Source organism: Oryzias latipes, chromosome 19 (assembly GCF_002234675.1).
Source record: "Oryzias latipes chromosome 19, ASM223467v1".
Classification (NCBI taxonomy): Eukaryota; Metazoa; Chordata; class Actinopteri; order Beloniformes; family Adrianichthyidae; genus Oryzias; species Oryzias latipes.
Genome location: NC_019877.2, coordinates 19,751,163 through 19,763,615, shown reverse-complemented (window position 1 = coordinate 19,763,615; position 12,453 = coordinate 19,751,163). Strand labels below are relative to the sequence as shown.

At 39.6% G+C, this 12,453-nt stretch overlaps 1 protein-coding gene across 27 annotated transcripts in view; it reads right to left on the bottom strand.

The window, feature by feature from the left end:
• Positions 1-12,453, bottom strand: part of LOC101160113 (microtubule-associated protein tau) — a 44,159-nt gene that overhangs the window by 23,973 nt on the left and 7,733 nt on the right. For 9 of the 27 annotated variants that reach the window (XM_020711962.2, XM_011488435.3, XM_011488437.3 and 6 more), the window contains exons 2-4: positions 8,640-8,805; positions 4,996-5,088; positions 1,485-1,574 (exon numbers count right to left, since the gene is read on the bottom strand). In XM_020711962.2, the coding sequence (XP_020567621.1) occupies positions 1,485-1,574; positions 4,996-5,088; positions 8,640-8,787 (331 nt within the window). In that variant the 5' untranslated portion in view covers positions 8,788-8,805. The remainder of the gene's footprint in view (positions 1-1,484; positions 1,575-4,995; positions 5,089-8,639; positions 8,806-12,453) is intronic. The other 18 variants (XM_020711963.2, XM_020711965.2, XM_011488438.3 and 15 more) reach the window with 5 other exon arrangements.

Here is a 12,453-nt window from a genome sequence, read left to right as displayed (position 1 = left end):
ATATGCAAACAGAGCCGGGAGTCTTCCGCCTGCCTTCCCTGCTCTCCCAAAAAGCTGCTTGCTGTTATGTTGCAGAAGAAGCATCATGTTAACCATCACAGAAGAAGCACAACGAAAAGAAACAGCCAAGCCAAAGAACAAAACTCAACAGGTCGTCACCCATTTATCCTGTTAAAACAAAGACCAGAACCAAAAAAGGACAGCAGGCACTTCAGGTGAAAAGGTGTTAAAAGTTTAAATACAATCTGACTCTGAAAAACACACTTATTGGCTTTTCTTTTCACTGGTTTTCTTTTAGAATGTTTGAATAATTGACATATTTGAATAATAAAAAACAACAGTATCTACCAAGAACAACCTGTACCTCGTATTTAAATAGTTATACTTCAGTAACACAAATTATTTTATATCTTTCATGTGTCAAAGATCATTGGTGGATTGACTTTAGCAGAACAGATGTTTACAGATATAATAATATTTCCTCCTGTTTTTTTTTAAACTTCCAGGTTGAGGCCCATTTAAAAAGCAAATGTAGCCGGATCAATGTTAGTTTTCCATCAACGGGTGGCTTGTTACACAAGTTCTAAGTTCTTATTTCCAAGATGTAAAATGATCCAAGCTGGATCCAACACTCTCTGAAACATGGGGTGTTGTGTTTTGAATGACAGGTAACCCTTAAATCCTCAGCTTTTTGGGTGGGTGTTCCAACAGCTGTCAGCCTCGTCTGTCCCTGTGTGCATTTTTTCAAAAAACGTTATGTGCTTTTATCGAATACAAGCCCCAAATGCTGCAGTTCCTCTGAAGACCACCGGAGGCTGGTGGAAGAAAAGAGCAATTTTCTATTGAGTCCCATGTTAAAAAGTCTGTGTTTGCACCCAAAATGAATGTATGACCTATCTGGTTCCTGTTTTTTTTTATGTTTAATTTTATATCATTTATTTTTTTTCTTTAAATCTGCTATTTGGCTTTTTTAACATGTATTTATTTTTAGCATGTGGTTTGTCAACTGATCCAAACAGAGCTCCAAACTTTATTTAGTCTCCCCCCGTTGCAGTTTTCAGAACGTCAGTGTATATTTACATATGAGACAGACATGGAGTCAGAAAACTGGCTTCAAATTAGCTAATAGCAAACCAAAGGGTCACATGACCTGTTGCCCATCTTTTTATGTACCACACACCTGCATTTTGCACGTTTTAAATGTTAGGATTTTAAATCCATCCAGATTCTTTCCTGGACAAAGACCAATTTAAATCTGACTTTTTTTCCTTTGAAATTAAACATGTCGTTCCTAGAACGGTTAATCCTATTTTGTACTTTATAAACCAAATAAAAACGATGTCCTGACATTTGTTCAGTTTTTGTTATAATCTTATCCTCAAACTACTTATAAATTAGGAGCAGAAAAAGAAATAAGTGCATTTCTCAAAGGTCAAGCTGGTAAATAACCAGATGAGCTGGAAAGCGTCAGACTGCAGGTATACCAGGTTGCCCCTTCTCTTCACTTGTGATGCTCTCGTTTTCTGAGAGCTGCGACACTTCAGCCTCTTCTTTCTCTGCAGGGCTGCTCTCTGCTGTGAAACAAATACAAGTCAGTCCTTTTTGAAACACAAACCTTTACAACCTTAACAAACAAATGTGAAACTTTGACCTTTTTCCACTGAATAAACTCCCTTTAAAATTGGATACATAAAACTCAAAATAGTTAGATTAGGGGCTTTAACTGCCAAAAATGTTTAAAACATTTAAGCTGAAAGAAAAGATAGCAACTAATAAGGTTGATTATTCCACACGGTTAGCTGTAAAAATGCTGAAAACCATAATCTGTAAGCCTCAAAAGAAAGATTAAAATGATAATCGAACTTAAAAACATGTACTTAATGAGAAACTGCAGTGATTTGCAGATTTCAACCTGTATTGGTTTTTTTACTGGCTTCTAATTGGTTTTAGGACAGAGTTGAAGCTCTGAATGATAAATGATGCATATACATGTGGCCCTTTTCCAGTTTTTTAAAATGTCCAAATCCCTTTGCAATAGGTCAAATTCCCGTCTAGGAAGGTAGGATTCAACCCAAGGGTCAACCACTCTACACCTGGACCAGATTAGTCCCTGACAAATATCATAACCTGCTCCTGTGCTCCAGAACTCTTTACAGATGCTGTGGAGCTTCTTTAGTCTAGATTGAGATCCAGAGGTGACAAAGTCTTCTGGTTTCTGCACCTAAACTCTGGAACGCTCTTCCTCTACAAACCAGAGCTGCTCACACAAAGTTTGTGTCCCAATTCCTTCACCACTCACTTCTTAGTGGACTATATAGAGCCTTTAGCATTTGTACTGCCGTCTGAATCAACAATTCCAAAATCCAGTGCCCTGGAAATTTCCCAAATGTCTGTGCAAAAAAATAGTGAGCATGACTGCTCACTGATTGGCAAATATAGGCCACAATGCAGTGCGTTTGAACAGTTTTTCCTGTGAAAAAAATGTATTTAAGTTGATTTTTTTTAAACGATTCAAGTTTTTATCATTGGAACACAAGGGATTCATAAATAGTCTTTGTAAAAATGTTCATATTTATTAGGTTTTTACATCTGGAAATCAGTGACATCATATTTCTCGTTTTTAAAAAAAAGTAAAGCATGGTGTCCTAAATTTATTAAAATCCAGGGCACTAGATAGTTCTGTACTATATATATAGTTTTTTAGTAGTTGGGGAGTAGGGAGGAAATTTGCACAGCAAAGGTCTTCACTGTAATATCCTTTTTTTCACTGGCTGACAGCAGTGATACTGAAAGCATTGCCGCTGAAAGCAATGCCGCTGAAAGCAATGCCGTTGAAAGCAATGCCGTTGAAAGCATTGCCGCTGAAAGCAATGCTGCTGAAAGCAATGCCGTTGAAAGCAATGCCGCTGAAAGCATTGCCGCTGAAAGCATTGCCGCTGACAGCCGTGATGCTGAAAGCAATGCCGCTGAAAGCAATGCCGTTGAATGCAATGTTGCTGAAAGCATTGCCGCTGAAAGCATTGCCACTGACAGCAATGCCGTTGAATGCAATGCTGCTGAAAGCATTGCCGCTGAAAGCATTGCCGCTGACAGCAGTGATGCTGAAAGCATTGCCGCTGAAAGCAATGCCGTTGAATGCAATGCTGCTGAAAGCAATGCCGCTGAAAGCATTGCCGCTGACAGCAGTGATGCTGAAAACATTGCCGCTGAAAGCAATGCCGTTGAAAGCAATGCCGTTGAAAGCAATGCTGCTGAAAGCATTGCCGCTGAAAGCAATGCCGCTGAAAGCATTGCCGCTGAAAGCAATGCCGCTGAAAGCAATGCCGTTGAATGCAATGCTGCTGAAAGCATTGCCGCTGAAAGCATTGCCGTTGAATGCAATGCTGCTGAAAGCAATGCCGCTGAAAGCAATGCCGTTGAATGCAATGCTGCTGAAAGCATTGCCGCTGAAAGCATTGCCGCTGACAGCAGTGATGCTGAAAGCAGTGCAACTGAAAGCATTGCCGTTGAAAGCAATGCAGAGCTCTTCACAATAAATCTGATCTCTAAACTTTATCCGTGTCTTCTATGCAACATAAGGGAGATATGCAGTCAAAGCTTCCATCAGCCAATGAGTCCAAAAACTTGACGGAAGCTCCTCCCACACGCAACGGGAGTGTCTAGATTATAAACACGTTTTTTGACAAATATAAAAAATTCTTTATGTTTTTATATTTTTTCTCTTTGAAAAAGAGACAGCGGGCGGCAATTTGACGAGTGAATCAGGTTTGGAGTGAATGCTGGGCTTGTTGTTTAGATGTGTTGAACTTGAATGTGCTACTTCTACATGATTTGTTTCTTCTTTAATAATGTGCATTCTTGGCAGCTGCAAGTTATACTCCAGAGCGACTTATAGTTCAAAAAGTACAGTAGTGCTTTTAATCCTGTTTGCTTTGCTATGAATGAGGTATAGAGATTAGGACTTGAGACTTGTGCATGACTTCCACATTTTTAAACTTTCTCTAGAGAAACCTCCATAAACTACTATTACATTTACAACTAAAGCTCCTAACATGATATAAACACATTATTTGAATGAAGATGGGGCGTGGGAAAATGTTTGTGGTCAAACGAGTCCAAATGTGAGCTTCTTGCAAATCCTGGACTGTGTCCTCCTGGCTGAGGTAGAGGAAGACTGTGAATCTGTTCAGTATGGAAACAGCTTTGATGGTTTGGGAGGGCATCAGTGGACATAAACCATGGACATCCCAAAGGTTTTAGAAGAAACAGTACTTTTTAAGGAATCGCATCAGGAGAAGCCAAAACTACAAATTGCACCTCTGATATTTTTAATGAAATCCAAAACTAAAACACAGAAAATCATAACGTTGAGATCAAATGTCGCAACAGTTTTTTAAAGATGAAACTTAATAGTGACAAAGCCCCATCCGAAGTACTTTAAAACCAGCAGGAGTTCCAAATTGGCTCAATTTGTGCATAAAATAATATCATTTTCATGTATATAAACAAAATATTACCTATGTGGTTAAAAAGTCTTTTAGTTTTCTGTTTATTCATGTTTTTAAGAAAGTTTCCACTTTTCTGGAGATGTATTTGTCAGGTTTGTCCACTCCTTCAACCTGATGACCCGCCCTCCCTCCTTCTCTGGACAAGCTGTCACTCTCAATATTTATGATCAAAGCGCGCTCGGCGCGTGAGCGAAGTGGAACCACGTCAGTTAATTCTAGCAGGCTCTCATCTGTGGCTCCTGAGGCTGCAAATCTGCATGCATGTTTGCACCAGAGAAGCAGCAAAACCAAAATCCAAAAGTTAGAAAGCGGAAAACAAAGCAGGGAAGCAAAAACAAAAGAAAATGATGATATCTTCAATAAACCACTGGATTTCTGCACACATAAAAAAGGAGGAGAAATACAGGGATCATGTGAAAGGACACTGAGCCATGCTGAATGAGGGTTAGGCTGCATTTCAAGACACGGGCAGCGCCGAAGGGCGTACCAGGCGGCGCCTCGTCATCACAGTGGCTGCTCTCTGGCTGACAGAGTTCAGACACAGATTTCAGCCCATTCTCACTGAGCGCCGCTTCTTCCTCTGTGAATAAAAGGCAAACCTGCGGTCAAACCACAGGCGACCGGAGCAGAAAACATGAGGACGTCAACAGGAAAGTGAATGCTTTTTAGGTTTGACATCACTTTGCAAACGTCTGAGCTCAGAAAATACAAAACTCAAAATCATTTACCAAATTGAGGGAAACTATAGGTGGCAATGCAAGATGTAATGGATTAAAGACCCACTCCGATGAAATTGTTGTTTCTACTATGTGTTTGTGGCACTTTTTGACGAGATCTTTAAAGAAATGTTCATTTCTTAGTAGCGGTATTTCTTTAATGAAATCATTGTGAATCAGGAGCAGATGAAAACATGCTGTTTAAAAAAGATGGTAGAAAAAATTCTCCCTGCACTGAGCTTTCAGCCACAGGGAGGGGAAGTGGAGGTGGGGTTGCTCCATGCCAACGGTCCCACAAATAACACCCAGGTGGATTTCTAATGAACTCCTGCCGCTCTGCAGAAATTATGTCCCAGAAAACGAGACAGGATTTTTGATTTGGGCTAAAATAATCATAATGAAACGACCACTGGGAACGCTTTGAAAACGGATCAAAAGATGATCGCAGTGGGTTTTTAAATCAACGATGACACACAAAATGCTAAAATTACCAAGAAATATGTGTAAAAGTCTTATTGTGATGTTCTAATTAGGAAGATATGACGGTAAAGACAGTGACAGTGTTCAAAATGATAAAAAATGAAACAAATGACACCAAGAATTATTAAAATGAGACAATCTTGAAAATGTTTCATTAAATGGAATAAAACAATTAAAATACTCTAAATATAGTTTAACTTACAGCCACCAATATAAACAATATCTTTAAAATGTTACTATATTTTTTATACAACATAAAAAAAGCTTTTTTGCATTTTTTTAAATAATTATTTCTATAAAAAAAAGTTTTAAATAATGTTTTGTCTCAGGATCCCAAACAAATTAAAACCAACCATTGAATGAATTTGGACGTTTAAATGTTTTTTTTGTGAAAAATAAAAATTGTGAAATCTAAATATTGACATTAACAGAGAAATGAAGAATTTCCAAATAACTTATGAGGATTTTCTGTGACATAAATTTGAATTATAAGAGGGAAAATGTTTATCTTTATTCTAAACCAACTACAACTAACCTGAGGGTGACATAACTTAGCATGTCTAGCTTCTGATGTCACTAAGATACTCACGCTGGGCTTCAGTGCTGACGGGCGAGCTGCGTACGTCTGCACGCCCCGACCCTGTGACCCGCTTCCTGTCAGTACATGAGATGATGGGCAGAGGGAAGGGGGAGAACGACTGCACTAGAGAGGGCTGTAAGCTAGGGAAAGCTAGGCTACGTACTACTTAGCCAATTGGTTCATTGGGGTAAAAAAAAGCAGAAAAATCCATCAAACTGATCATTAGCTGCAAAAAAAATAAACATCCAAACCGTTTTGCAGACACACTCTTCATCAACTCCTTTTTTGCTCATTACCAGATGACAAGGAGATGGGAAAAAAAATCCTAGGATATTTATCTTTGCTCACTGAAGGCCTGACTGTTTATGCAGTGAAGGGGGCGGGGGCAAATGGCGGTGCAGGCTGGAAAAGAGGCCTGTTCTTGGTCGTCTGACCCGCATGCCTGCATTACAGCTGCGGTCAAGCGTTTCTGGCCTCCATTATGTAAAGAAAGATTACAACAAAGCACCATTAAGGGGCTATGCAGGAGCCTTCACATGAAGTGGAGCCTGGATCATTGCACGCCATGTTTCTAGTAATAATGATCAGCTGAACCACGCTGCTGCAACGCCTGACCTTCAAACCAGAGGTGGAAACCACAAGAAATAACACCATAAACCACGTCAAAACATTCAAATCCAGCTTAAGAGGACAAATGATCCAAATATAAAAGCTCAATATTCAGATGAATATTTACATAATGTAATTGATCATTTGTCTAAATCAAATGTTTATTTTTTTAAGAAATGTGCACATATATTTTCTATTGTTTTCCTCACAAACTTAAATTCATGTTTTTAACCTTTTAAATGCTAAAAGAGCAGACTTGATCCAAAAAATATTGATTGTCAAATTCTATTTTTGTGCAGTGCTTGTATAGTTTGCCACTTAATTGTTTTACGCTTAACCCCAGTGACGCATCAAACCCCTTCGACTCCAAAATGACCCTAATTCCACATCTACTTGGGATCAAAAACATGCTGGAAAGCCTAAATTGGTAGCTTTAGTCAGGCAGGAAGCTATGAGTGAACTCTTCATCTGACCTTCATGTACAGCAGACTGTTCAGGCAGCCCCACTCAGGACTCATTTCCTGTATCTGCTCTGCTTCTCATCCACTAACTGGCCCCTGTGGGACACTAGTACAACATCCGGACTCAATTCATTTCTGTGGAGGAGGTGAACAAGACCACAGGTTCTCATCGATCCCATTTGGAAAAAAACATCAATCATCCACTCGTGCACTTTAAAATGCTTCTTGAAGTTGACTTGAGGTGAGAAAAAAAACACTTTTTAATAACATTTGACTTCTCTGACTGACAAAACGAACAAAAACGTTGTTTCTTTCTGGAAAATGGGTCAAGTGTGTGACCGTGGAGTGTTTTTGAGCTAACTAAAAGGCAAAGATGATGTCAATCAGTGTGCAGTTGGACCAAACACCAACATCACAGTCGTACATCAATTTATTCTAGCAAAACTTTTTTCAAAGATTATTCAAAAATAAAATAATAAAGCTCCAGAAGAGAGCTAAAGTAAGAATCTGACACAAGGAATTCAGAACTAAAACTCTGAAAATATGTTTGAATCTCATGAAAACTTTACCCCAACACATTTATTTCCCTTAAAGCAGTTCTTTTTTTTACATAAAAATGCATAGCCTGTCCCCTTAAACTCTGTCCCCGGCAAGATCCGTTTTCAAGTTTTTTTTACAAATAGGCATAAAGGTTTTACCATTTTTCTTTTGCCCCTTTTTCTATCACCTTTAAGTAAATCTTAAAATGTTTTAGAATTTGTTACAATCCTGTCTAATTCAGGAACGCTGGAGGCACGCTTTCCCCCCATGCTAAATTATTGAGTTTCAGCTGCAACTGAGAGATGCAAACGATGATGGAGAGTGAAAGAAGTGGGAGAAATGTTGCAGAAAGTCGCTCTTCAAAACAAAGGAGACGTTTCTCCAATTTCTATTTTTGTAAGACATAAAATTATTTTAGAAAAATCAAGTTAAGTTAAAGTTATATACTTAGCATTATTATGTATTTAAACAGCTTTATATTTGCCAAATGTATCATTCCATTCCAATTTACTCAAATTTTTGTATTTAAACAATAAAATGTGTTATTTATTATCACATTCTTCTTATTTTTATTGCTTTTTAGTAGGGTTACTGATAGGAATACATTGTTTAAATGATCTAAAGTGTGTTTTACCCTTTATTTTGCTGAAATATAACCATTTATGGGTCTCATCTTGAAAACAAATGTCCAACTGTGATTTTCCAACATGTTTCCTCATTTTCTGGTTATTCTGGAAGATCTGACCTTTCATTTTGGCATCTCCTGCATTTCTGTGTCCCATCTGGACCCCGTTCTCCTGGTGGTGCTGGTCGTTGATGGTCATGTTGGCCAAGGAGGAGCTCATGGTGTCTCCAGAGCCGTAGCTGTTCGAGGCGTTGTTCATGAAGTCCATCTCCAGTCACGGGTCAGGCTGCGCAAGAGCAAACGTGCCGCGATCAGTGGCGTCACATGAGTCAGAACATTCACAAGCAAAGCGGCTGACGGGATTAAGGCGAATGATGTCCCACTTGTCGGACACTTTGTCTTCCGGCATGCAGTGTCCAGTCCGTCACCTCAGAATGTAAACAGACACTTTGCCTGTGAAAACCCAGCAGTTATTTATACCCCCTGACGTGGGGCTGGAGCTTCATGTTACAGCTTCCTGAGCAAAAATAGTCGCAGTGACACCACCACAAGAAAACCGTGGAGCTGTCACTCCACTGCAGCAGCCCTTCAACAAGTGCAGCACTTGTGTTTCACTTCAGCTCAACCATGACCCCGCCTCACACTGCTCCTCCAAGGCCCGACGAGCTCCTTCAACCAGCCGACACGGGAATTGTGTCAAATCTCAAAGCAAGCGGATTACCAATCAGATTATGCTCAAGCCCAGTGACGTGCGGTGAGGTTAATGGCTGGTGAGGCACTGACGTCATCACTCAGATTTACAAACATATGAACCATGAGTATAAATAACTGAGTAACTTATTCACCATTTAATTGACAACAGTTAACGTTTTGTTTAAAATATCATTTCAACATGTTTTTTTTTCATATACAAACTGCAGCATAGAAAAAAGCACAAACGTTATTATCGTCTTACCTTTACTTGTAAATAAAGTCCATACGCCGCTCCTTCTGAAGAAAATGACTTGCCGCTTGCTATCACTTCTTCTAGTATTATATTCAGGCTGTTCATAATCTTAGGGCTCACCGGCGCCCCCTAACATGAGGCACGAGAAAGTCTGGCCTCACCCAGCGGCTTTTTTGCCGGCGTTTAGCGCTCAGCACAAGAAACACGTCCCTCACATACAGTTATTTATAAAAACAAACACTGTACATCATATACATCTGCTAAATTATGTAAACTCAGCTCATATAGTACAGGTGATTGAACCGACACACAGAGAGACAGCAGTACTGTCTGACTGCATAGGTATTGCGCAATCCAAGGTGAGGCTCAGCGGGCTGGTGCCTCATCGCACGTCATTTCTTATTATCTGAATGGCAAATGCGGAAATTCAGCGATTTTGAAAAGAAAAAACACCCAAAAATGGTACATTTAAATGGAAAATGACTGCAAAGCACAAATTACTGATTAAATATAATAATTGAATTTATTTTTTCTCTTTTCTTCCCATAATGACAGGTGAGGCACAGCCTCACCTGCCTCTCCTGACTGCACGTCACTGCTCAAGCCTCTGGTTACATCAGTTCAAATCATATTTTTCTCTGGTCTAACGTTGGAACAGGCCACCCCAGCGTGCAGAGCTCACCACACAATCAGTGGCTGCATCCAAACGGCTTTTTCCCGGTGTTTCTGCCCCTGAACTTCAGCTTCACTCCATCCCCCATGTTGACACATAAACATGATGGCTTAATCTCTCAGAAGTAAAGTAGAGCAACGCTTAGAGCCTGAAGCCCCCAAAAGACTGATCGGGTGATTAGCGCACAGGATTATTTGACGGCCAAATGGAATTGTTTCCAAAAACATTTGCGTTGGAGAAAAACAAGGACGTTACAAAAGTGTGAAAAGAAAAACACTAAAAGCTGAATGGACAAAGTGGAAAAAAAAGATTGGTGGAACAAAAGAAATCCTAATCACAACATCTCAGAGAGTCCTCAGTGAAATCCCATAATTCATGATTAGGATTAGATATAATGATTTCCAATAGAAACGCGGAACATCAAAGGACTGCTTTAAGCCGTGTTAGTGCATGTGAACAACAAAAGCATTCAACATCGCACTCCCACATGAAGGTAGAGGAATCATTATATGGGCTAGTCTAAACAGGGCGGTGATCTACAAGCACACAGACAGCCCTCTGTTGGAGTCTAACTGAACTGCATTCAGCAGATTTTCCAAAATCTCGCCATTTCTTTACATCAGCTGCAGAGCGTCGCTGGCATGTGACTCCAATTTTAAACATCTTCTAAAAATTTACAGGACAGAATTTTTTTCTCAAAAGGTTTGTTTTCAAAATTCCTAAGTGTTTTTATTGGGTTTGTAGAAACATGTTTTTTCTGTAATTGACTTTCCCTGAAGGCAGGAGGGAGGACCTGCTGCAACTGTCTCCTAATTATCTCCAACGCTAAACCCATCGCCATGGTTACTTCACCCCATAAACCCTCTCAGAAGGCAAACTGGGCTCAGCTATGTGACCTTCACCGTCATACTTCCTGACCTCCTGAGGGTTTGAACTGCTTTTCACATGCATGACACATGGAAGGGTCCGGGTGGCAACCGCAGTCCACCTAACAGTCCCACTGAAACACCCAAAAACCAAAGATGGAGGGGATTTTCTGTCTCCATCATCCAATGTTTGTTGGATTCTGTCTGTTTCTGATCTGATGCCATTCCGACGCTCATTTTTTCAAAAAGGTCTAAAGATTTTTCTCCCTGGGATATTGAACAAACTCAAATTTGTCTCTAAATAATCCCAGATGTACTTCTTCCTCCTCAAACTCGCCGTCATGCTGTTGGTTCAGTAAAGACAGCTTGTAAAGAACAACCTCTGCAGGAAAGTTGCACACATGGCATGAGACGGGTTGAAATTGTCTCCTGGAATGACCTTTTTGAGAGGAACTGCGTTAAAAAAAACCAACAACATTGAAAACAAAATGGTAAATTCTTCGTGAGACCTTCTTCAAGGCTGAAATCCCTTTTCAGTAACAGTCCCATTCAAACACATTCACATACTGATGAGAGATCATGTGACTGCAGAATGAGTGAGGGGCGAAATCTCAAATCCCACAAATGTTTTAAAGACCCAACTGATGAAAATCATCTTTCAACATGTTCTTGTAGCATTTTTATGATGCTTGAGGGCATAAATAAAGAAAATTCAACTCATTCAAGTTAAAGGGTTGCAGCTCTTTGATGCCACACTTCACTAATGAAAAGTGCAAAAACTCTTCTTGACAAACAAATCAATTAGGAACGCAGAAAAACAAAAAATAGCTTCAGATTAAACCACAAACAAAAAGCCATTTAATTTGATAAGTGGGTAAAATATGTTTCTTAGCATAGTTAATTTACTTTTTGAATTTTGAGGTTTTCCTCAGATTTATGTGAAATAATTTCTAACGTTGCACATTTAAACGTGTCTCTGCTGCCTAACAACACTTCCTGTAATAAACTCCAACTTTTTCCATCCTTAAAGAACATTCTGATGAATGAGACCCCAGCAGTGTTAGTGCGCCGTGGAGATCTGACATAAATGGAGTACTCATGCTCTGCTCCTGAACAACACTCCTATTGTAGCTTCACACATGACAGAATCTGTACAAGAAGAAGAAGAAAGCTGTCCACTTGCCAAAGCGACAGCCATTCTGAGAGCTCGTTCAGTGACTGGAGAGCAAACAAAGTCCACCAATGGCAGCTCGGCCCTTCCTCTGATAACCACTGTGTGCTCAGGGCGGGGATGTTCATGTAAAACACTCAGCTGCTAATGAACTAACAAGTCCTTCAGTTAAAGCTCATTATTTGATGTGTAAAATAAAGTAGGAGGAGAAAACACAGACATCTGAGAGCATAAAAATACAGTTTCACGGTTGAACTTTTCGAATTTAATTGATTTTG